Source organism: Balearica regulorum, chromosome 4, assembly GCF_011004875.1.
Source record: "Balearica regulorum gibbericeps isolate bBalReg1 chromosome 4, bBalReg1.pri, whole genome shotgun sequence".
NCBI classification, from domain to species: domain Eukaryota; kingdom Metazoa; phylum Chordata; class Aves; order Gruiformes; family Gruidae; genus Balearica; species Balearica regulorum.
The window spans coordinates 82,191,357-82,215,683 of record NC_046187.1 but is presented as its reverse complement, the minus strand read 5'-3'; the positions used below and the strand labels follow the sequence as shown (position 1 = coordinate 82,215,683).

Here is a 24,327-nt window from a genome sequence, read left to right as displayed (position 1 = left end):
GATCGGTGTGGTTAGTGTTACCTAAACAGAGAGGTACCTGTCGGGGCCAGCGAGCTTGAAATCGGGTGATGCACATTGACATTTAAATGTGGATTAATGTTCACGATGATGCCTTGAAAGCCTAACGAATTCACCAGCAATGTTTTCTGCTCATCAGCATCCTCCTAGGAAGCTCCGTTACACCGGGTACCCCGGCACGGAGGGGTCCCACAGGTACGCTGGGGACTGGTGTGGGCCACCGGCCCCTCTGAATCCCTGGCAGTGATGGGGTAGGACAGTAAACGATAGCAGAAATGGGTCTGCTGCTCCCGCACATGTAAGGCGAGAGGCTGGTAATGCAGGAGCCGCAGGCAGTTCTGATACCCTGAATAAAGAACGGAGCAGGTACAGGTTAAGGCAAAGACGACTGTGCTAACGTCTGCCGCTTCACAGTTGTGGGTTGCTTTTTTTCCCAAAGCTTATAAAAAACTTATAACTTGGGTTTGTGAGCCCAGTGTGTCTATTAAACACTGAAGAGTAGTGGTTAATGGCGGTTTTGCTGCTGTTTGTGATTCCTGTTTGGCAGCTCCAACAGAAGGGATCACCTTTTGCCGGCTCCTGAAAAGCAAGGGTGGCAGAGGGGGGGCAGGGATGGGCTGAGGGGTGCTGGTGGGGAACGAGACCCTGCTGTCCCAGCCATGGGTCCGTCTGTCCACACCAGCTGTGTCTAACTTGCTGTGCCTCCTCTGTCCTCAGGCATCTGGCACCGGCACCAGGATGAGCGTGGAAGGGAGCAGCAAGCCCCTGAAGGTGGGCTCCAGAGTCGAAGTCATCGGGAAAGGGCACCGTGGTACTGTGGCTTATGTCGGTGCCACCCTGTTTGCCACGGGAAAGTGGGTCGGCGTCATCCTGGATGAAGCAAAGGGCAAGAACGATGGGACCGTGCAGGGCAGGAAATACTTCACCTGTGAAGAAAACCACGGCATCTTTGTGCGGCAGTCGCAGGTATGCTTCCCTCTGCATGTGCCCTGCTGTGGCCTCTGCTTGCCAGGCTTGTCTCAGGTGCGTGTGGCTCACAGGTTGTAGAATCGCAGAATCACAGAATCGTTTAGGTTGGACCTTTAAGATCATCGAGTCCAACCCTTAACCCAGCACCGCCAGTCCCACCACTAAACCGTGTCCCTAAGCACCATGTGTAGATGGGATGGTTTTATTTGGCCTCTAAAATGAAGAATATAGCGTGCCTGCTGTCTGCTGCCTCAGAGAGTTAATGGCTGCATCATCCGTAGCAGATGAAGTTTGGGACCAATATGGAAGCAACATCAGAGAATTTTTAGTTAAATAATGTTTACCTTGAAGTACATTAAATGTGTGACTTGGCCTTAGTTCTTGAGTGTTTGCTATTCATGTGCCATAGGTAGGGACTAGGAGCTCGTTTATGTACAAACAAGTCTCTTCCATTTTAATTTCCCCTGTGTAATCTTCAAACAGCACAAGCGCAGCACGGTGTCCTGCTCTTGAGTCCCGCAGGACAATGTGCTCCAAGCACAGTGTCATGGTGAGAGATGTTCACCTCCCCTCCTCCTTCCTTAGCACAAAACGGACCACAGAATCACAGAATCCCAGACTGGTGGGGTTGGCAGGGACCTCTGGAGATCACCAGAGCAGGTGGCACAGGATGGCGTCCAGGCGGGTTTGGAATCTCTCCAGAGAAGGAGACTCCACAACCTCTCTGGGCAGCCTGTGCCAGGGCTCGGTCAGCCGCAGAGGGAAGAAGTTTTTCCTCATGCTCAGGTGGAACTTCCCGTGTTCCAGTTTGTGCCCGTTGCCCCTTGTCCTGTCGCTGGGCACCACTGAGAAGGGTCTGGCCCCTTCCTCTAGACACCCACCCTTTAGATAGTGATAAGTGTGGATCAGATCCCCTCTCAGCCTTCTCTTCTCCAGACTGAACAGCCCCAGCTCTCTCAGCCTTTCCTCACACCAGAGATGCTCCAGGCCCCTCCTCATCCTCGCAGCCCTCGCCTGGACTCTCCCCAGTAGTTGCCTGTTGGTCTTGACCTGGGGAGCCCAGCACTGGACACAGCACTCCAGCTGTGGCCTCAGCAGGGCAGAGCAGAGGGGGAGGAGAACCTCCCCGGACCTGCTGGCCACGTTCTTCTCCATGCACCCCAGGTACCATTGGCCTTCTTGGCCACGAGGGCACGCTGCTGGCTCAGCCTGGCCTGCCAGCTGGAAAAGTAAATAAGTAGTGTCCAAGTAAAAGTTTTGGTCTGCAGGAGCAGGATGCGCGGCTGCCGGACTGGGTGGCTGGAGAGGAGCTCGGCACGCGGGGTGGCAGGTCGCTGCCCATCACGCACTCGTGCGGCGCCGGCAGACCGGGGATACGCGGGCGGTGCTGTGCTCCAGGTAGAGCGTGGTCCTCTGCACCCGCCGGGCGTCTGGCTGCGTGCAATGGCACACGTGTGCCACGGTGCTGGCGAGGGCAGGTCAGCGTGGCTGTGTGCGCACGGGGCCTTCAGAGGAGTTTCCGTCTTGTCTGACGGCAGGCGATGGTGCAAAGGTTCTGGTGTAGGGCTTTGCACGGGGGTGTTGTGGGTCAGACCGAAGGGTGCTCTGTAGTGTCTTCTCCTGGGACTCGGAGACTGCTGGGTTGCAGAAGCCAGCCTGAGGGAGCTGTGTGTCGGAGGGCTGAGGCTCTCCCCAGGGTCCGACAGCCGCTTCTCACCGTGCTTCCCTTTTCTCGCTTTGGTTTTGAAACGGTTGGGATCTCTGTCCACGTGTCCCCAGCTGAGGAGCACACAGGGTGCATAAAAACAAGCAGCTTTTCCACCGTGATGGCGAGTAGTTTGTCTCTGCCCGTTCTCCCCTGCAGAAGAGCGGATCCCTGGTTGCTCTTTCCCAAATCTCCGTGCGTGTGTGGAGAAGATGCACCAGTGCCGGTAGCAGCGACCGTCCCTCTGAAATTATGACGTGCGTGGAAAGGCGAACGTGGTGAGCACAGGGAGCACGATCTTTGAGGAGCACGTCCAGCATGGACCGCAAATCTCGGCAATTCCCATGCCTGCCTCACGCGGCAGCTGCTGAATAGGCACAGGGCCGCGGCTCTGTGCTCCCTGGCTGCTTTCTCAAGCTCCTACGGCAGAGCGCAGCCTCCTGGGGGTTTCCTGCTCGGGGCTCGGCCAGCCGCACCAAGCCAGAAGACCGGTGAGGCGATGGAGAAGCTGCCCGGGGTGTGGGCGGCCAGTCACTGGAGTGGCCTTCACGGTTTGGGCGTTGATTTTTCCAGGACAGGGTTTAAGATATAAATGGGCAATGGCAGGATTCCCTTTCGGCTCTGTGCTCTCCGCTGTAAATCTGTCTGCTGCCGCCTCCCATATCTCATTTCCAGGTCTCCCCAGCATCACGGGTGGCTTTCCTGTGGTTACACACGGTGTCAGACCACTGAATGTCAATAGTAAATCATCTTTCTCGGGGGAAAAGATTTGTAAATGAGGAATGGTTTGTTTTGTTGGTTTGGTTGTTTTTTCTCACCAGCATCAATACAAGCACATCTTGTTAAATGAGATGTTTTTAAGAATTTCCAAGATTAAGTAACGTTCTCTTCTCCCCTCCACTTAAAAAGATGTCATAAGGAATGAGCACCAGTAATACCAGCACCAGTAAAGCCTAGCAGTATTCTTAGCCTTTTAATTTATTATGGAGTTTCAGCTTTAAAAATGTACCAGTGAGAAAATTTCAATGATTTTAGGTAAATTCTTTTTCTGTTTCATGCAATCACCAAGGAGATCCCGCAGAGGGATTTGATGCTGTGCTTTACCTATAACGAAGCGCTCATCTCCTGGGGAAGCAATACATGCGCTCCAGAGCACTCGGGTTATTGCTGGCGTGCGTCCCCACAACGCCTCGCTCAGAGGGAGGTAGGGAGCCAAAATCCCCGAGATAACCACCAAACCCTTTCTCACTGTTACGCCTGTACTTGAGGCCGCATCCCGTGGGGGAGCAGGGTGGGTGTCTCTACCGGGGAGCCAGTAGAGAGCGTGGTGATGGAGACTCTGAGTGCGGTAGCTCCAGGGACCTTAACGTCTCCTGGCCGCCCCGTAGCCGTGTCACTGTCCCCTGGGAGCAGCCTCCTCCATGTCCTGGCCCACCGGAGGGCAGGGAAGGTGCCTGCGGCGCAACAGAGCTCGGCACTCGCTGCCGCAGGACGGAGCCGGGGGTGTTTCGGCTCGCCGTGCAGAGGGTGGATGCTGCGGAGGGGCTGCTGTCTCTGCCGCTGACCACCCCCTCCCCGCCTGGCTTCCACTTAGCAGAGGGCTGGAGCACAGTTTGGAGCAGATGTGTCAACACGGGCAGGCATTTCCGACCGAGTGTTTGCTCTTTATCTTTTGGCAACCTTGATGTTTTCCCTGCCTGGGACTTCTATTTGGGGTAGTAATTTTGAACATGAGTATCATGGTGTGTGGAAACACTATCCTTGATTTTGACATCAAGTGGAGCTGCTTTTCTGCTCCTGCTTGGCAGAGGAGCTCATCAGCTTAAATCTGCTGCTGCAGCACATCTTGTGTGTTGTTGCACTTCTCCCGTCTGAGCCCAAAGCAAGCCCTGTTCGGGTTCCTGCCGCCGCTGTGGTGTTCGCCATATCCCAGCCAGACTGGTGTTGCCACCCGTGTCGTACCTGCCGGGGAACGCCAAGACCCCTCAAAATCCCACCCTTGGTTTGGATTAACTCCTGTGCATCACCTGGTGCAGCAGATTCCCAGGGATCCCGTTTCCGGAGTCCTTGGGTCTGGTTTTGTCGTGCTGCTGTGGAAATCTGTGCGTTGCCAAGTCTCTCCGAGGATCGGCTGTGTCAGATACGCGCTCCCAGCAGGAGCAGGGGCACTTGCCTTGTCCTCCCTTTCCATTGGTGCAGTTGTCAGGATTTCCATGGCATAATTTTGCTCAGTCTCCTTGCTCCTCTTAATGTAGGAACACATTCCTGGAACTTGGGCATCTTCCCCAAATAGAAGCTGTTACTGGCAGGTTTACAGATTATTTTTATTTTTAAACCCAACTCCCAGACTGAAGGTTGTCATGGAACGGAGAGGGCAAATACCTGTCAGGAACAGTCCGGGTAGTGTTGATCTTCTAAGGTGAAGGGATGGTTCTAAAGAAGTGATCTAATCCTTTCCAGCCTTGTTTTCTGTATTTATCAAACAAAAATGTGTCCAAAAATAATTACCAAAGGAAAAAAACACTAAACCTTCAACTGTGAGATAGCTTGACATGGCTCAAACCTGGAAGTGTTCCTGCCTCTGCGTCCTGGGGTACCCCGGGGAGCCGGGCAGCTTTCAGATTAAAAGAACCCCCGTGGCTGCGTCACATTGAGTCACTGCCGCTGCTCTGCTTCAGAGAAAAGCAGCTTTCCTTCTGGAGAGAAAAAAGAGTTTTAAATCAACTTTTGCTAAGACAACACAAAACCCAACCAAACGAGAGCTTTCTGTCAAGTGTCAGTACCTTACAGTCACCGTTCGGTCACGAGCTGCTTGCTGCGGAGAGCGGTCAGGAAAGCGTTAGAGGTGTTGTGGGCTCTCCAGTCCTCGGTTTTGCTCATCTTTACCCCCTCTGTGAATGTTCTCTATTCCCTGTGTGAATAAAGAATACGTAGCTGTTTTCAGGAAGCCTGTGGAAGTAGGATGGTCGGATAGCTAAGCTTGAATGACTAAATTAAAAATCTGTGCCAAAAAAATCCACTCTGCTCTGTTTCAGCCTGCTGTCAAAAGGGACCTGTTTTCTGAGCACACTCTGGGTGGTTTTGGTCTTTTTGTAATAATAGTTGTTATACTTTTTCCAGATCCAAGTCTTTGAAGATGGCGCTGATACAACATCCCCAGAAACACCCGAATCTGCTGCCTTGAAAGTCCCCAAGAGAGGTACGGCTGGGGTGCTCTGCCCCGAAACCTCGTCTCTCCCTCGGTCTGGACCAGATGAGGTTCCGCTGCCGACCGGGCTTTGGGGGTCCCCATGCTGGGGAGGTGGGCGCCAGCTGCCGAGGGGCCAGGGCCTGTCCTGCTTGGGGTGCACGCTCACCCCCCAGCTCCCCCTGTCCTCGCTGCACGGTCCTACCTGGTCTTCGGGGCTGGCAGAGGGAAGCACCGCATGCAAAGGCAGCTCCCTCCTTACCATGAAAGTCTGTCTGGTGGGAAGCGGATGGGAAGTCCTTCCTGGCGGGGTGGGAAGTCCTTCCTGGTGGGGTGGGCATGTGGAAAGAAGACTTGATGGGCTGTGAGGCTGTGCAGCTTACAGGTGACTGGCCACTCCAGGCTGTTCCCACCTTGTTGGCAGTGACCGCTTTCCACTTGTGTTGAGCGTTCCTTCCACTTTCCCATCCTCAGGTGGCTCTAACAGCTCGCGTTGCTTGGTGCTTTGACAGGCTCGCCTCCCTTCGAGGTCTGGTTGTGTTTAGTGGTGCACTTGGGGATCCCAGGAGCTAGCAGAAAAAGCTCTGATAGCTTCCTGTCCTGGACGGTCTGTGGGCAGTGCGTGCCAAGCTGGGGATTCCTTGTGCGTGAAGCCTTTGTTTGAACCATGCCTAACGCTGCAGAATGGGCTTGGGTGCTTTGTGGTGGTTTTTCCCCTCTCCCGGCCAGTAGAAACTAAAATTCCCCTTTACCTGGCAGAATGAAATCTACCCTGCAGCTGCACAGAACGTGCCCAAAGGCCTCAGAAGGGGAGGGTGGTGATTAGTCCGAGAAGTGGGGTGTTCCCATGAGGCGTTAATTTTGTCCCTCCCATGAGCGGAATGGAAATGTGACTCGGTATTCAGGCCTCTTGGCATTCTGCCTTCACCTTCCGCAGGGAGCTCCGGGCTCCGGCAGCTCACTGCCGCTGCGGAGAGCTTGGCTGTGGTACAGCCCAGCCACGTGAATTCATCTTGGATCCTGCAATTAGCATCTGCAGCTGAACAGAGAAACGTTTAAAGCAAGCCAGTGTTAATTTAGGGCTGGGGGGGTTCATGCAAAGAAATGGAAACTTTCTGCTTAGTGTACTAGTCCGAGTGTTTCTTTTCCGGAGTGCTGGAAAGCCCAGCCTTTCCTGAGCAGCCTCTGCCTGTTCTTTGGACGTACTTGATGTTAATAGTGAAAATATTCCTTAACATTTGTTTGATCTTTTAGCTCTTTCTCCATTTGGACTTCCCAGCTGAAAATTCAGGTTTCCTTGTTACAGTTCTGTACTCGTTTGGGGTAAGGAGCTCGTGTGGAGCCGTGCAGGTGTTTTTCCCCCTGATGCTGCTGTAGGTCTGAGCTTCCTGAGTGCGTGTTGGTGGACGTCGCCCCTTTGAGTGTTGAACCTGTGCAAAAGCCACAAGCCTTCCAGCACTGGGAGTCTGCTGTCGTTTTCCTCATCCCTCAGTTACGAGGAGCTAGGGAGAGAAGTGCTCTTTACACCCTTGCTTAAAGCCCTGAGAATTCAGTAGCAGCTGATGCTCCTTGAGCTGGCAGACAGGAATGTAGAGACCAGAAATACGATAACTACATGGAGACAGGGTAAAAAACTTGGTTACTTGGGAAAAGCAAAACAACCCAAACTCCCGGGGTTTAGCACGGCTCTTCAGCAAACGCTGTTGCCTTTTAATTTCACTACATCTGTGTGTGTCCATACGATGAATCTTTAAACCCTGTGCCATCTCCCCTCTCGTTATCTGGAAGTCTTGCCAAAGCTCTCGTCTCCGCTGTCTGCTGCAGAGTTGTCTGGTTCTTCTAGAACTTTGTCTGGGGCGGCCAGCAGCGGCTGCGGCACCCGGGGGTGTACGGCTGCATTCCCGCAGCGTGCTGCTGAGGCGTGCTCAGCACCGTCTCTCCTTTCTCGGTACGCACCGAGGTTTGTTGTCGCTGCCCAGCAGCGTTCACTGGACTTCTGTGGTGATGCTCTGGCCCCTTTTCCCCAGCTGCTGGTTCTTCCATCACAGAAATGAACAGAACCCAAGCAGTGCAGGTTACCCTTCCGGGTGCACAGCAGCAGAGTTGCTCCCTCCGCCTTTGCTCAGAGCCCGTTTTGGGGCAGGAGCCCGAGAATGCCACGCGGGAGGGGAAACGGATGCGTTTAGCTCAGGTTTGGGGGTGCAGGATGGGTGTCAGCAGCGTTTCCCACTGCTGTCTGCAGGCAGCAGCGCGGCTGCCCTCGAGTGCCAGGAAGCAACGCCTGTACCGTGGGAGGGGGCGTTCCCTGTGGGGTGGGACGCACACCTGAGCTGGGGTCGGTCCTTGGTGGTTGAACTGGTGAGCGAAGGGGCTGGAGCCGTCAAACCCCCTTGGGTCCCCAGGCATGTCTTGAGGGATGCTCCTTGGATGCATTTGGTGTTGGCCGGGATGCTCCTTGGATGCAGGCGCTGGGATGTGGCTGCTTCCGAGGCAGTTTCCATGGAAACGGCAGCGCGAGCTGCTGCAGTCTGACTGCGGTGGGCGATGCAGAGTTTGCTCTGCCCGTAGACCCAGCCCAGCAGAGGTGTTAGGTACGCAGCGGAGGCGGCTCCTGTCTTTTATTTATGAGACGCTTCTGCAGTGGGTACTGGTGAGGTGATCAGTGCCACAGTTGGAAATATTAAACCCTGGTGGAATTGCAGCTGGGAGAGGAAGGGGACAAACAGCCCCCACGGCTCTGAGCTGCTCCTGGAGCCCCCAGACATCCAGAAATGGAGCAGAGGGTGTAATTTAGCCAAACCTGGTTGGTTTGGCCATAAATAAATAAAGCCATCTGGTTCCTGCACACTCGTGTACGTGGCACTGGCTGCGCTGTTTGACTGTGCGCATCAATAACCCGGGGAACAAGGGAGGAATCCTGAATTCGGGGAGGGGGTGTGTGTGTGTGTGTGAGAGTGCTGGGGTTTAACCCCGTGCTGGCGTCTGACATCCTGCCGGAGCAACGGCCAGGCTCTGTAACGGGGTGCGTTAGCATGGTGAAATAGGAGTGCCCCATAAGAGCTGGCACCCCACGAGTTTAGGGACCGGGGCTGTGACGCCGGCCACAGGAGGTTTGTTTTCCGAGAAGTGGCATCGGCTGAGCCCGGGACCGGCCGGGGCTGGGGGCGTCCCCCCGCTCAGGAAGGGACACCCGCAGTTCCCTGGGCTGAGGCGCAGAGCGGAGGGAGCAGGGCTGCAGCTGCCTTGTGCGTGGTCAGATCCCTCACCACGTACGGACTGGGGCAGCAACCTTTTATTTTGCTGTGTGAAGTAAATAAATGGTCTCTGGACCTGTATTTCTGTTGATACTGATGTTGGGTTCTCACCTGGGACTCAGCTGATGAGATGTGGTCGTATGGACCGCTAGACTGCCCTGCGTTTCCAACAGAGTGCTCTGAGGGTGACTCAGCCTTCTCTGAATTGCGGTAATTTAACTCAAGAAAGGCAGCGTAGCCTGACCTCGTTCTGAGCGTGTGCCTGAACATTTGGCTTTCTCAAACAGTGCTGGCAGGTCTAATAACGGGGTCCCTGTTCCTCCAAACCTGTACCCCCTTGTACCACTTTTCCTGGTTTATCCCGGTCCCTGTTTCACGCCCGCTTCCCTCGGAACACGTGTAAACGGTCCTTGTGCTGTGCCTCGGCGCTGCTGGACCGCAGGGATGCTTAGTGCGCGGGCCGGGCCAGTGGCATCCTTTGGGCCACAGCTCACGGCTCTCTCTTTCTCTTTCCTTTGCAGATTCCGTGGACGCCGCCAAAGCCAGCAAACTGGTGAGTGCTGAGCCCGTTTCTGCTGAAACAAATTCCCTTTGCAGCAGGTGACTAGTGGAAGAGGCAGACTTGCACACGCCGCTCTTCCTGACTTTTCCTTAACTTCTATCGCCTCTCTAAAATCTCCATTTTTCAGCCTGCAGGAAGCGCACACGGAGACACACGCACACAAAACATAGCGAAAGGACAGAGTTTTGCCAGCCCGTCTCTGTTAGCCCTTTTCACTTTGGTGCTCTATAATAAAAATGCCCGTGGTAAAGCACGTTTCCTCTGAAGCCCATGGGAAACAAGGCCGTATAAAAAGTAATTTTCAACTAGTGACCAGAAGTCAGTAGGTTACTGCGGAATAAAACCCCAGCATGGTTTTCCGCATGACACATTTTATCTAAGTTCAATCAATATTGCGACACTCACGCCCAGCACGCCTCTTGGCTGTGTTCCTTCGCACAGCGACCCTTATATCCCGCAGGAAGAGCGGACTCCTCGGGATGTCTGAAATTACCTTTCTCTGCCTTGTACCTATGGCTTACAGAGAAATGGTGTGCACAGCTGCGTGCCTTTATCCCGGGATCTCAGTGGCTCCTGAGGCATAAATGGGGATGTGTTGTATCCAGAGGCGATGGGTATTGCTCTAGAGGTAGCAGGAAGTTGGAGCAGGTACCTGTCCTCAAACACTTTTGACCCCCGGACAAGCCCAATTTAAGAAGTGCTTAAGGTTAAACCATAAAAATGGCCACACGTGTACATAGATAGTGAGGAATTGTGGTGGTGCCAGGCGACGCGGTGAGTTGGGGTTGTGTGTGCTTCGGGATAGACGCTGGATGTTTCTCAGGGCTGGACCAGTCCATCCTGCAGCTGTGGAAAAGAAAACGGCTTATCTGGAGATAAGGGGCTTCTCCACACCGCGACACCCGTGGTTCTGCGTTCCGGCAGCTTGCCAGCCCAGGCACTGCACTCAAGCGTCAGATAATTACCGGGAGTGGGAAGACTTTTCCCCACCTCGATGCAGAGCCCTGTGCTGGGTCCTGGTCAGCCTGTGCGACGTCAGGATGCGGCCAGGGCTGGGACCGGCTGGTGACCAGCGCTCGGAGGGGCTCTGGGGGTTAATTGGGCTCGGTATTAAAGGGACTTGGAGGATTCTGCAGGAATTGCCTTTTTCTGCTGAGTGGGGTGTGCCAGGTTTGATCACCCTTTCCCATTGCAGGGGCTCTTTCCCCTCGTGCTCTCCGCCTGTGATGCGCAACAGTCAGTCTGCTGGTTTAATTATACGCTGGAATTAATACATGAGCTGCTAGGTGAAACTAGACAGGGCGCCTTGTCAAGGAGTCAGGTCAGACTACCCTTCCTCAAAATAAAGCCTGCCAAAGGGAGCTGGGAAGCGTTGGAAGGAAAAAATTAAAATTGTTTCGGAGCATTTGCACTAAAAGGCAAAGATAAGATTTTTTTTTTTGTTTCACTTCATAAATAATCATTATGAAATCAGGATGCTGAAATAGTAATTGTTCTTTAAGTTCTTCATGCTGCTTGGATTCTGAGAAGGTTGCAGGAAAGGAGATGAACCAAAGGGGTTTGCACCCAGAAGGTTTAAGAACCCCCAGATTAAATATCCAGTGGTACCTTCTGTCTGTAAGCATCACAGGTTGTTTTTTTTTTCCTGCGTAAGAGGTTGAGAATTTGGTGCTGGCTGCTGTTGGAAGCAAAACCATTTTGGTAGACGGAGCTCTGTGCTGTTCCAGGCTGGAGATGTTGCTGCTTGACACGCTGCTGTGCTGTGGGGTGTTCGGTCTGGTTTGTTGTTACAGAAAGCGCTAGAATTCAAAATTAAGATCCTGCCCCCTTTCAGGTACTGTCTGTGCTGTGGCAGGCTGCCCAAGGCAGCTTCAGCGATGCCACGGTGATGGGCGTGCACAGATTTGTCTTCTGCAGCGCGTGTGAGAAACAGGCGAATTTGGGCTTTGCTGTTTCCCTTCTCCGATCTCCAGCTGCTCCCAGAAACATGGTGTGAAACGTTGAGTGCCAGAAAAGTGCTTTGAGCCGCTCGCCCCGTGTTTCAGCCCAAACAGGTGTCTTTGAGTGGGCTGCCCATCCAACGCAGGGTCCGCAGAGCGGGTGGGGTAATGTCGGCAGGACCTCGGTCCTTCAGTCCTTCACGTGGTGACGCCGGGAAGGGCCCTGGTCGATCGGGTCCCACGCTGGAGAGCCTGGCTTGGGGGCAGCGCGGCAGCACGCTGCAGAAGGGAAGAAAAGTGACCGCGGCAGAGGTGCTGCCGGTGCCTCCGAGAGACAGAGAGCTGGCTCCTGCCAGAGAGCTGCGGTGGTGGGAGGCGAACGAACACCTGAGGTGCAGTTTTACCTCGTGCAAAGCCTGGGCTCTGGGGCAAGCCTTCTGCAGCATCACTTGTTGTCCAGACCTCCGACAGGGAGCTGAGGTCATTGGCTGAATCATGGAACCCCAGATGGGTTTGGGTGGGCAGGGACCCCACAGCCCACCCAGTGCCACCCCCCTGCCATGGGCAGGGACACCCTCCACTAGCCCAGCTTGCCCAAAGCCCCATCCAACCTGGCCTTGAACACTGCCAGGGAGCCAGGGGCAGCCACAGCTTCTCTGGGCACCCTGGGCCAGGGCCTCAGCACCCTCACAGGGAAGGATTGCTGCCTCCCATCCCATCTCCATCTCCCCTCCTGCAGCTTCAGGCCATTCCCCTTGGCCTGTCACTCCCTGCCCTTGTCACCAGTCCCTCTCCAGCTTTCCTGGAGCCCCTGTAGGGACTGGAAGGGGCTCCAAGGTCTCCCCGGAGCCTTCTCTTCTCCAGGCTGAACCAGCCCAACTCTCTCAGCCTGAGGTCTCCATGGCAGAGGTGCTCCAGCCCTCGGATCATCTCCATGACCTCCTCTGGACTCGCTCCAACAGCTCCATGTCCTTCTTGTCCTGGGGACCCCCGAGCTGGATGCAGCACTGCAGGGGGGTCTCCCCAGAGCGGAGCAGAGGGGCAGAATCCCCTCCCTCGACCTGCTGCTCACGCTGCTGGACACGCAGCCCAGGACACGGGTGACTTTCTGGGCTGCCAGCGCACATTGATGGGTCATGGTGAGCTTCTCATCCCCCAACACCCCCAAGTCCTTCTCCTCAGGGCTGCTCTCCATCCCTTCTCTGCCCAGCTGTAGTTGTGCTTGGGATTGCCCTCACCCACGTGCAGGACCTTGCCCTTGGCCTTGTTGAACTGCATGAAGTTTGCATGGTCCCACCTCTCAGCCTGTCCAGGTCCCTCTGGATGGCATCCCTTCCCTCCAGCGTGTGGGCCACACAGGAACTCTGGGGGGGAATCCTGTCTCGTGGTGGGTGAACCCCTCTGTGTGCCAGCTGTGGCGTTAGCAGCGCCCAAGCAATCGGGAGCAGAGAACTTCCCGGCAGTGTGGCGGCAGCCTGTCCCTCCTGTTCCCCGAAACTGGCCGAGCAGGAGAGCGCTGCAGTTGGTCGTGGTCCTCTCGCTCCTTCTTTGCCTTATCTTGGCTACACAGTGACCATTGTCACAGTCTAAGGAGGAGCTGATGTTTTCTGTGAGACCTTTGCCGGCAGTATTTTGGGTGTTTTCCATCCTGAACGCCTACTTAACACCGCTGCAAAAGGTGTATTTTCTGTGGTGTCACCTCACATTCTCCAAAACTAGAAAACCAGCGCAGACCTCGTGATTTCCTGTGCGCCCAGGACTCCCGAAGGCCAGCTCTGCAGCGGCAGCCTGGGGCAGGCTGCGGGCACCGCTGCGTGCAGCACAGCAGCATGGCTTTCGGGAGGCTGCCGCGGCTCGTGGGCGGGCTGCCGTCTTCTGGGTACAAATCCCACGGGAACGGGAGCGCCTCTCCTCTCGCTGGCCCTTCCCCAGCCGCCGCTGGCTGATGGATCGCTCGGTCCCGTTCCCACCTCTGCTCACGGGGCAGGGTATCGAGTCGGGGCTTTTCGTGGCGGAGCTTGCCGGCTCTGCCTTTGCAGCTTCCGAGAGGCGTCCGAGCAAAGCAGGGGAAGTCAGAGCGGGCTTGGGGAGGTGGGCTGGCTGCAGAGCGGATGAGGCTGGGCTGTGCGGCCGGGGAGTCCCGGGCATTACAAAAGCGATGAAGGCTTTGCAAGAAGGCGGCGTGGGGGTGCCGCCGGCTCTGGCCTGGGCTCGGCTCTCCTGGTGCTGCCGCACAGCGCAAATTGCTGCCCACAGCACTGGCGAGCCCGTCCCTTCCTGGATGCTACCGGCAGGTCTCCAAGCTGTGCATCGCTGGTTTTCTATGTTCTTTTATCATCATCATCGTTATTATCCTCTTCCTTTTCTGTCCTGTTAAACTGTCTGTAGCTCAACCCATGAGTTTTGCCTTTTTTTTTTTCCTTTTGATTCTGTCCCCCATCCCTCCGCGGGGCGGGCGAACGGCTGGGTGGTGGTTTTAGCTGCCGGCCGGGTTAAACCACGAGGTTAGGGCAGCAGCCGATGCAGGGCTTGGCCTTGGTGCAATCAGGAATTGCACTTTAAAAACAAAACAGTGTGTTACTGTAAATTGTGAGCAGTCTTTGCGACCTGAGGCGTGGTGGAAGTGCACCTACAAAAAACATGGGGGAATAAAAAATAGTTGGATACAGATGATCTCCCCTTGGCAGTGTCTGATCCACGGCAGTCAGAGTGGGAAGCGAGCGATATTTGTGGGCCGGGATCCCTCCTCCCCAGGGCTTCCAGGTTTCAGTCAGTGAAGCGTGTTGGTTAACTCCTGTTTGCAAGAGCCAACGGCCGCTATCGCACACATCCATTTTCCTTCCAGTATGTGCTGGCACCTCAGAAGATTTTTGTGCTGGAGCAGCGGGAGGTGGATCGATGACACTGGTGTAAAGCTCCTAAATCAGAGGGTTGAGAAGGAGCCCTGCTGTCTGCTTTCTCTGTCAAGCCTTCTTATGCTTGTTTAAGTTTACCTGAGTGTACATTCCTTTCTGATGGTACTGGTTTGTGCAGCCCAGTGACTTCTTTGGGCAATGTTCTCTCCCGTGAATAGCTCTGAAACTGGTGATGTTTGAACAGAATGCAGATCGCTTCTTATCACTGCTGCCGATGTGACATGAGCTCTAACTTTGTACCCTTTCCTTCCCTCTTCATGCAGCGTGGAGTGAAGCCTAAAAAGGTGGTGATTTTTGACAATTATTCTGTGTGTTGCCGAGTCTCCCGGCCGCATGAAAGGCGCTCCGGTGCATCTCAGTTCATTGTCACCCGTGGCTGCTGTGCCTCCATCGTTCCGTTGCATGTTTGCTCATTGCATGTGCTCCCCCTCGCCTGCCCCCAGCTTGCTCGGAGGACGGGAGGTAAATGCGGCAGAAGCGATTTGCTTCTGAGCCAGCCCACAGCCTGGCGGAAGGGGTTCGCGTCGCCGTGCTCGCCGGCGGCAGCCCAGCCTTTCGCTTTGTGCTCACCTGGCAGATTTTCTGCTGTTCCAGTTAATCGCAGTCGGGTTTTCCAGTCGGTGCTTGGTGTTACCTGTGGCTGTGCCCAGCGTCGCTCCGGACACATCTGCGTGGAGTTTTTACACCAACTGACCGGTCACGGATGCCAGAGATGTTGCCAGCACAGATGTTGCCACCAGCACACCGCAGCCCAGCTTTCGCCACCTCCTGCCTTCTCTTTCCCTTAGCTAACGTTTTAATACAGCCTGTGTTCCCCGACCTGTGGGTGGTGGAAGTGCCGGCTCCACGCAGAGCGCTTTACGTGCCGTGGGACGCGTCAGCTGTGCTCCCTCGCACTTACTGTCTGGCGAGGAAACGTTTAAATCTCGAGTTGTTCCGGTAACCAGGTGTGTTATCAGAGGGCCGTATTGACTGGTATACAGCGGTTTTCTAAGCAATACGTCAAGAATTTTCTCAGGAGCAGTTTCAATCTGCAGCTGAGCAGTGGTAAAACAGGGAGCTGCTGTAGTGCAAGGACAAACCCCACGAGCTGGGAAAAAGAGATGATGCCACTGAGAAATGCACTTAGGGGACTTGGAGGGACGTCACTGTTTTGTTTACCTGTGGTACTGGTCCTCTCCTTGGGCTACGGCTTCCCGTGCTTCCCCCGAGGTAAGAACACCCTGCCACCAGCTTGTTCGTAACACGTACCAAAGCCAAACCCCTCCTTTATTACCAAAATGACCAAAACTACAAAGGGCTTGGCAAAGAACCGCCGTTTCCTGCAGGCTGTTTGGGGAATATTTTTTTTGCCATGGAAATCTTAGCAAGAGAAAAGCAAATCTGGCTGCTCGAGACTTGGAACGGGCACGGTACGAGTACTAGAGAGAAAGTGGTACGGTACCTGCTGGTGTACACGATGCCAGCCGGGGGTATCTTCGATGGGTCTCTTCTTTCCAGCCGCTTTGGTTTCCATTTTTGGGTGGAGAGATGATCCAGACAGCAGCGTTTGCCCACGGAAAGCCCACAGGTGAGGTGCAATGCAGAAGCGTAAGGAGAAGCTGCCGAGGGATGGCCGGGAATGGCTGTCCCCGGGTGGCCCCTCTCTCCTGACCCCTCTAGCCCGAGGTCTCTGCACATCTTTTCGGACGTGCGTGCATCTGCCCCGTGTCTCGGTCCCGCAAGGTCTCCCCGCCGCTGTTTCGCATGCGACTGACTCGTGCCCAGCTGTTGTCACCGCTCTGTTACGTTGATGGGGAGAACTTGTAGTTTGGAAGGTTTTGGTCCTTTGCTTTCCCGTCCCCGTGGTTTCCGGGCAGTTCAGTTGATTGCAGGTTGCCGTACGTGCGCTGCCATCCGCTCAGCTTTAGCTGTGTATTGCTTTTAAGAGAAGGGGCTGTATGACGATAGCTGCCCAGAGAACCCTTCCCGATTAGCGCTGCGTGGGGATGGGCTCAGACCGGTATGTCACAGTTCTCCCCAGGGGGACAGGCTGGTGCCACCTTGCTGCTGATGTCACCTCAGAATTTAACTTTCTCGGCCTTTAATAAACTTGTCAGCTCTCCACCCCCCTCCTGTGGAGCTCTTGACCTTGCACAAGCGTGTGAAAATTGCAGTCCGGTTGGTATGATCACAAAATAACTAACAGGATTAGCAGATAAATCCTTACTCATGAGATTAAGGTAGCTCTTTGCATGTTAAATATAGACTTTAATCGTATTAGAAGCTGCTGCTTGCTGCTTTTTCGTGCTAGATGGTCCTTATCCTCCCAGCTACTGTCCCCCTCTGTTTGCCTTGGGTTTGCTGCTGTCCTGAGCTCATCGGCAGGGCCCCTCGCCATCGAGTCGGGGCTGTTCCGGCTGTTGGTGCCATTGCCGAGGTGGCAGCCCCCGGCTGTGCCGTCTCCGGGGCTGCACGCAGCCGGAGCTCCTTCCCAATAGCTGTGCCGCCGTGTAGGGGTGCGGGGTGTCGGGGGTGTCCTCCTGCCTGGTGCAGGTGTCTGCCGTGCAAACCCTGCTCGGGGTGCCGGCGGCTGGTGCCCTGGCACGCGGGGAGGTGCTGGCCCGTCTCAGAAGGATTTGCCAGCCCCTGGCTGGGCCGGGCTGCTGGCCGGGGTGGGCAGAACACCAAATGTCTGTTTCAAAAGCAGTAAGAGGGTATTTCTCTCCTAATTTTTGGGGTGAAATGGGTTGTGTGCTTTCTCCTCTGTGCTACCCGGCTCAACGTTTCACTGACCCTGCGGTCAGCAAGCCCGTCTCTCCTCTCTTGCCGAAGTTCCTGGGGTGACACCGGGTGTCACCGTTCAGCAAGACGGAGGTGCCGGGTTCGCTGCCTGGGACTGCGGTGGGAGCTGCCCCCCAACGGGAGCGGGCAGAGGGGGAATCGTTGTTCCCGGAGTGGCAAAGCTGTGCGGCTCTTGCCCCAGGATGCCGGGGTGGTACGGACGTGCAGGGATGCAGAGAAGGGCCGGACAGATTCTCTAAAGATAAACGTTAAGAAACACAAAGTGCACGTGAACGGTGTTTGGCTCGGGGAGTCCTTGAGCTGCGGGTGTTTGGAGCCGGGGCAGAGCGTTCCTTGCATGTGCTTCCCGGGCATCCCACTCTGCCGTCATGCGTGCCACAGCCGCCGTTCTGGTGTGTGTGGGGGGGCTTCCAGCTCACCCTGCGGCTGTGGGGTGGGAGCAGGAGGCCCCTTCAGCTGGTCCGTGTTAACGCACCGGCGGGTTGGACGATGGTGGAGAGCGAGCTTCCTTCTACCCGAAACACACCCTGGGATTCCCTCTTCTGTGGCGCTCTGCCTCGCCGGAGGGGACGTCGGGGTAGGAGTCTGAACACCCTCTGCCTTTTCTGTGGGTCGTGTCCCATCTGTCTCCTTTATTCCCCCTAGTCCCACCTTGTCTAACGTGCTGTGCCAGCTGCCGGGCTCGGCCTCCGCCATCCCGCCCCGGCACAGCTTGGGCAGTTGTTCCCTGGGTCCTGGTCCCACCGGGCTGTGGCATCCTGCCGCGTCTGCAGCCGCGGTCGAGTCGTGCCGAGCTCCAGCTGGAAGGGGACGGGCCCCAGCGACGCATCTGCAGCTCGCAGGGCTCATCTGCGGTGCCTGGAGGTGCTCAGGGACCCCGAACGCAGAGAGTCCCAGTTAGCCGAAGCAGGGAGCAAGTTCCGAACTGGTGGGAGGTGGGTCCTGCAGACGGTCTGTTGGTTGCGATGCAGCGAGCCCTTCTCCTGAGCAGGAATCACAGGATCGTTAGGTTGGAAAAGACCTTTAACATCCTCGAGTCCAACCGTAAACCTTGCACTGCCACGTCCACCACTGAACCACATCCCTAAGTGCCACGTGTACGTGTGTGGGCTGCGTGGCCGTGATGACAAGTCCCTCCTGAGGGTGCTGTCTCACCGCAGGTCGCCTGTCCTGTAACGGCACGACCTAAGCCCAGTTTGATGCCTGTTCCCCCCCCCCGCCCCCAACAGATTGGCTTTGTCCAGCTCCGGCAATATTCCCGATCCTTCCGTCATCCCAGCCGCAGTCCGCGTGCCGGAGCCGGATCTCGAGTGTTTTGCTTTGAGCTGCGCAGCACGTGTGGCTTCCTCTGCGCTGGGCACGGGGCCTTGCTCTGACCCTTGTCGTCCCGCAGTCGCTGCGTCCGGTCCCTAGCTCCGTGCGGGGAGCAGATGGCCGGTTTCGGCCTGATGTCTGCTTCCAGATGGTTTCTTTTTACAGAAGAGGGGCCAACCCAGGCCCTGTTAATCCTTTAAAAGAAAGAGTAATCCGATTATCTCACAAAACGTGCCTTGCATCTGAACTGCCGAAAAGATGGTCTGCACAGGGGTCTAAGTGAACCTGTGTGCCGATGTTTGCACGGCTAGCATTGCTCTCGGCCGGCTGGCAAACTGCTGCGGCAGTTCTTCGTGCCTCCAAGGGACATTCACGGGGACTCGCAGCCGGGTCCGTGCTGCGGAATTGTGGTTATTTTGCTATTAATCGAGGGACGTGCCAGGGGAGCTGCGAGCTGAGCAGCATCTGGCGCCGCAAGCTGGCGGCACCATGTAAATGAGCCAAGTGAACCCTGGCAGCACCGCAGCCTGCTCCGGCTCCAAACCGGATAAGGTTCAGCAATCTTCTTATCTGTGTCTATGCTAAAAGCTCCGTGTCGCTTTGCATGGCGCTAAGAGGAAAAAACCTCTCTTACGTATCACTGAGTGCTTTTAAAGGGCGGCTCTAAAGCATCCAACGGTTCTTCCGCTGTGAAATTGCATTTTCTCGTCTGCTGCTTCCGCTTAGGAGGGCGGCTCCGAAGGTGTGGCCAGCCCCGGGTGGTATTTACTGAATCCTGGATATGGGAAGAATGTGTATATGCTAGATTTAGAAGATGGAGATTTGCATTAGGAGAGGAGCCGGTTCATTAGAGCGGCTACCGCCCTGCCCCGCTTGCCGTAATACCCTCCATTCTCTCGGGGTTCGGTCCGTGGCAGCTTTCGCTGACCCCTTCAGCAGCGCCCGTACAGGCACCTTCTTCACGGAGGGGGCTGCGGCCAGGGATCGAGTTGCTTTTGTCTGAGAGCGCTTAGTCCGTACGCAGGCCTTCTGCCCGACGGGTTTGGGTGACGGTTGACATTGCACAAAGCCTCCGTCCTCTGGGCCGACCCGGAGCTGGGCACAGTTTCTGCTGGAGCTTTCGGATGCCTTCAGATGACTTAGGAACAGCCTCCGTGCAATTCAGCTCTTGAGCACGTGACACGCTGGAGCTAACGATGCTCCGTGGTTCTTCATTAACACCTGCTGTTAGTGCGTTTAAAGGCGCCGGTGGAAGCCCGTCCTTCCCCTGCTAACACCACTAGCCTGTCTGCAGCCCGCCGGGGGGGCCAGGGGGTGCCAGGGGGGTCAGGGGGTGCTGGCCTCAGCACCCCAAGGTGTCCAGGTTTGTCTCCTACCTGTTACCGTCCATAGCGACTCTGCGCAGGAGTCATCGCCGGTTAAACCAAGAAGCAGCTGGCTTTGGACACCAGATCTGTTTGTTTTATCCCCAAACTGTTCTGCGGACGCCGTACCATCCTGTCTGACAATTCAGTCCTTTGTGGACCGACGGGCTGACTCTGCTGCCCTAGAATAAGCTCTTTCTGCATCAGCCCCACAGAGTCATCGCTGGAGCTGGGGAGGAAGGAGCTGGCTGGCGATGGGGCTGGTGAGCCGCCCTGGTACTGACTTGCCGCCCTGGTACTGACTTGCCCCCCAGTCGGCTGTTACCGGGAAGGTGTGACCCCAGCGTGGAAGGTGTCGGCAGGCTGTGGCAGGTCCCAAACCAGAGCTCTGAGCGTCCCTGAGGAGCAGAACCCAACCTGGCAGCGAGCGGATCCCTGTGCGAGGCTGTCATGTCTGGCAGAGCCGTTTGCCGGGCTCGGGCTCCTCACCAGCAGCGGTTTGGCCGCTGCAAACTGGGAAGGGAGCTGAGAGCAGAAACCCAAGGGCAAGACAGGAGAGGGGTGACCACAGCCAGCGTGAGAGCGGGGACTTGAGACTGATACCTCTGCCTCGCTGCCCGAATCGGTGTCTGTAACTCCCCGGCCACTCGAGGCTCCGTTAGAGGAAAAACGGCTTGGCACAGGGAGACGGGCAGGCACCGCCGGGGCTGGGAACAGGCTGTGTCTGGGCTGGCGGTAGGTGCGCAGGTACGGCGTGAGTGGGTGACCGTCCCGAGCCAGCCCTCTCCGTCCTTACGCAGCCAACGGCTTCTCCAGCTCAGCGCTTCCCAGTGTATCCGTTGGTTTGTCCGCACTGGTGAGCTCTGATCTTCTGAGGACAAATCCAGCTGGGCTCCAGGTTCCGTTTGCGTTTGCCAGCGTGGAAGCCGAGGCAGCGTGTGTCTGCACGAGAGCCCACGTCGCCTTGGGGAGCAGGGCTGTGCGGCAGGCTGCCTCCGCCGCACTGCCGGGGTGCAGAAGCCATCTCGGGTCTCTACGCGCCCCTGGGGAAGCACGGCACGCCGGCAGCAGTGGTTTCCGCTGGGGTCACCCGGCGCAGGCTGCCATTCTCCTTTGAACAACAGAAAATCATTACTTGCTTGAAAAGGAGTGAACTTAACTGAGGCTTATGTGGAAGATAGTACTGTAAAAACTGGGCTAACTTGGTACGGATAGCTATGTGGGTAAATGTAATTCTGCTCTTAGTTACCTCGCGGGTGGGAGCAGTGTCCGGTTATGAAGGTGCCTAGCATCCCCCGGTTACCTGAGAGACGGCGCTCGTGGCTCCTCTGCCCCGCACGTGGGCACGCGTCGCTCCGTCGAGACGGGGGGTCCCTGCCGCCGGAGGGTTCCCACCGCTGGGATGTGGCCGGCAAACTCCCGGGCTGAGGGTTCCTCGCCAGGTCTTGGGGCTCAGCGCTGCCTTCGGCACAGCCTGCGCCTCTCTCCCCCCGGCTTTTGGTTACCTGTTACAGGCAGAAACATCGGGCTCCCGGGTCTGAGCTGCCCGGAGCTGTACCGGCCGCGAGTGCTGCACTGTCCGGACTCCTGCAGCCGCTTCTCTTGTTAACCCCTGAAACCTGCTGGTTTGTCTCCGTGCTTCTGCTCCCGAGAGCTTGTCTCAGCACTTTCTCTTGGCTCTTGATCTGAATATTTAGCCATCTCTCAGCTAATTAGAACATTAATACATTTCCATGGCATCAGAGGCGTTGGGTTGAGGACGATCATTTCTTTTTGTTAGCCCGTCACGCATAGAAAGTACTACAGGTCAGTGTTAGCACAGCTGGAGGTGACTCCGTGCTGGAGCGGCCAGTCTTTCCTCAGCGTTCATCTTCTGTAGCTGTTTACAATTTTTTAATGGGCTGGTTTTTGAGAGGTTTTTTGGGTTTTTTTGCACTTCAGGAATTCTCAAAGGTTGAGGCAGCCCCCCATGTTGGCCAGGAGTATCTTTGTGTAAACTTACATCCACAACACACCTGGAACACAGATGTCGTGTCCTTTTTGCACCCTAACGTATTTTGCAAAGTTTGCACGGTTTTTTGTGCGGTTAAACCAGCAGAAGGTACGTTTGTCCCTGCTCCTGGTCGAGAGAAAGCCCATCTCTTCACCAGGTCACTGCCGCATCTCTCCTGGTTCCCCGAAGAGCCTCCTGCCCGGAAAAGCGGTGATTGGGTGAGAGGCCGGAACGTGGAGGGGTTTGTCGTTACAGGATTGGGGAACGGAACCTTAGGCAGGTTTTTTGACACTTCTGCAGCAGAAGGGGCTGGAGGCGGCTGACTGACCGGTTCCTCAGCGCGGCCAGGAGTTCCTACGTGCCAAAGACACGGCCCAGTCTTAAATCTGTGATCCTCTTAAATCTGTGATCCTCTGCTGTACGAGAGATGCTGCCTAGAGGGGGAACGCCAGGAAGGACGCTTCCAGGCTTGCCAGGTACCCCAAAATTCTTGATGCTAATTGAAGAGAGAGTTTCATCTGCTTGGAGGCTGGTGAAAGCCCACCTGTGCCTTGGGGAGGTAAATTGATGATGGAAGTAACTCGCAGAGGAACCGAAGCTTGCGTGTGCTCGCTTCTGAACGGCCGGTGCAGCCGTTCCCCCTCACTCGGGATGCTCTGCAGCAGCGAGCAGGACGGAAGGACCCTGACCCCCTGCTGCAGGGACCCCTCTGTCATCTGCTGCAGGGTCTGCTGGGGTCGTCCCTGCTGAGCACCACCGATCTGCCTCCCTCACCGGCGACTTCGGGTGGCGGGTGCCCTGGCAGCCTTCTGCGAGCTGGACGGCCACATCCAAACTGCACGAGAGAGAGGACGGCAGCCTTCCTCCTGGGCAGGGGAGTGGCCCACGGGTGCGACCGACCGTCTGTGCTATGGAAGATCTTGACCACAAAATGTGGGCAGCTGGGGTCCCGGGGCCAGTGATTGTAGATGGTCTGACGTCAGGTCGCAGATCAGGGGCGGATGGAGGCTCTGGAAGGGCTTCAGTGGTGAAACCCAAACCAAACCCCAGGACTGGAGGGTCTCAGGGGAACTGGAGACCCCCCCACCCCAGGGGAGTCGCTGGCTGTACCAGCGTGGAGGTGGAGTGGCCACCCCCGACCAGGGCTTCTGCACCGCGTTTAGTGAAGCCTCGCACCGTTTATTTTCCTTTTGGGCCTCAGACAGTTTCCAGTGATGGAGATGATGAGACTGCATCTGCCCTCAGGGTCGAAGTGCCGTCCAGGTGGCACAGCGTTTCAGTGCGGGCAATTCCCACCCTTTCTTTCAGCAGGTAAAGCCCAGCAGGACGACGGCTTTCCCCCGTTGCGTGCAGTGGCTTTTGGGCCGTGCGGGGGGTCTGGGGTTGTCGGCGTGCAGCCCGTCTCCAGCCACCACTAATCACCTTTAATGTGTAATGAAACCCAGGCTCTGCCATCCTTTTCAGTCCATCGATCGGAGCGTGTACCTGGAACTCGGCACGCTTAGTGCTTTTCGGTTACCCCGAGGGCTTTGGATCGAGTCTGACAATAAAACGAGGAGGTGCGCTGATGGGCACCTGATGCGGCTCCTGGCCGTACGGCGTGTGCGATGCCGCTGCAGACAGTCGCCTTGTTGGTCTTCACAGCTGTTCAAAGCAGCAGTCGTGGAGATATTTTGGGCAAATAGACCAAACTCCTGGGCTAGGTTTTTTGTGAACTGATGTGAAAATTGTGCAGACTTTTGGCCTGTACCAGTGTTTCCACAGCACAGCTGCAGCCCACTTGCTGTGAGGCTGGAGCACCCCGGAAGGGTGGATTTTGGAAAGCATCACCGTAGAGCTTGGACGTGCTGAAGTGTTGAAATCGTTTTCAGAGCAAAAATACCATGAGAGTTTTTAGCGTTTCAAACAGAATAAACCCCTAGATCTGCATGTTTCAGGTATGAGCCTCATAGGGCGGGAAACTCCCTGTGTATAATTAATTACTGAGTTTTGGGCTGTCTGAAGTGTCCCTTGAGTCTCTTGCAAAGTGTTCCTGGTCCTTGACCTTTGGCTGGAAGCAAAGGGCAGAAAAACCTGGAGGGGAGCCGTGGTCTGCTCAGCCCTTCTCCCCGCTCCCCAAACCTTGCGAGCGGCGCTCGGCCCCCCATGCTGCAGCCCCTCTTGCCAGCGCTGCCCGAAACCAGGGTGCCCTGTCCCCACAGCCGCTCCGAACTGCCTCCTCCTGCTGTTAAGAAAGCTCCTGGTTCCCAGCCTAATTACTCCCGGGCAGTTATTACCTGGGGCTCGTACGCCAAATCGCCCTGTAGCTCAAACAGCTTTCCC

At 56.1% G+C, this 24,327-nt stretch overlaps 1 protein-coding gene and 1 long non-coding RNA gene across 16 annotated transcripts in view; one reads left to right on the top strand and one right to left on the bottom strand.

Annotated features, from left to right (window-relative positions):
• DCTN1 (dynactin subunit 1) overlaps window positions 1–24,327 on the top strand; it is a 77,719-nt gene that overhangs the window by 21,635 nt on the left and 31,757 nt on the right. For 8 of the 15 annotated variants that reach the window (XM_075752930.1, XM_075752931.1, XM_075752932.1 and 5 more), the window contains 4 exons: window positions 736–984; window positions 5,813–5,891; window positions 9,655–9,686; window positions 14,814–14,834. In XM_075752930.1, the coding sequence (XP_075609045.1) occupies window positions 757–984; window positions 5,813–5,891; window positions 9,655–9,686; window positions 14,814–14,834 (360 nt within the window). In that variant the 5' untranslated portion in view covers window positions 736–756. The remainder of the gene's footprint in view (window positions 1–735; window positions 985–5,812; window positions 5,892–9,654; window positions 9,687–14,813; window positions 14,835–24,327) is intronic. The other 7 variants (XM_075752938.1, XM_075752935.1, XM_075752939.1 and 4 more) reach the window with 1 other exon arrangement.
• Window positions 5,030–5,803, bottom strand: LOC142601841 (uncharacterized). Its single transcript, XR_012835451.1, has 3 exons — window positions 5,476–5,803; window positions 5,256–5,388; window positions 5,030–5,161 (listed from the first exon to the last, which is right to left on the bottom strand). It is a non-coding gene; the product is annotated as an uncharacterized LOC142601841 (long non-coding RNA).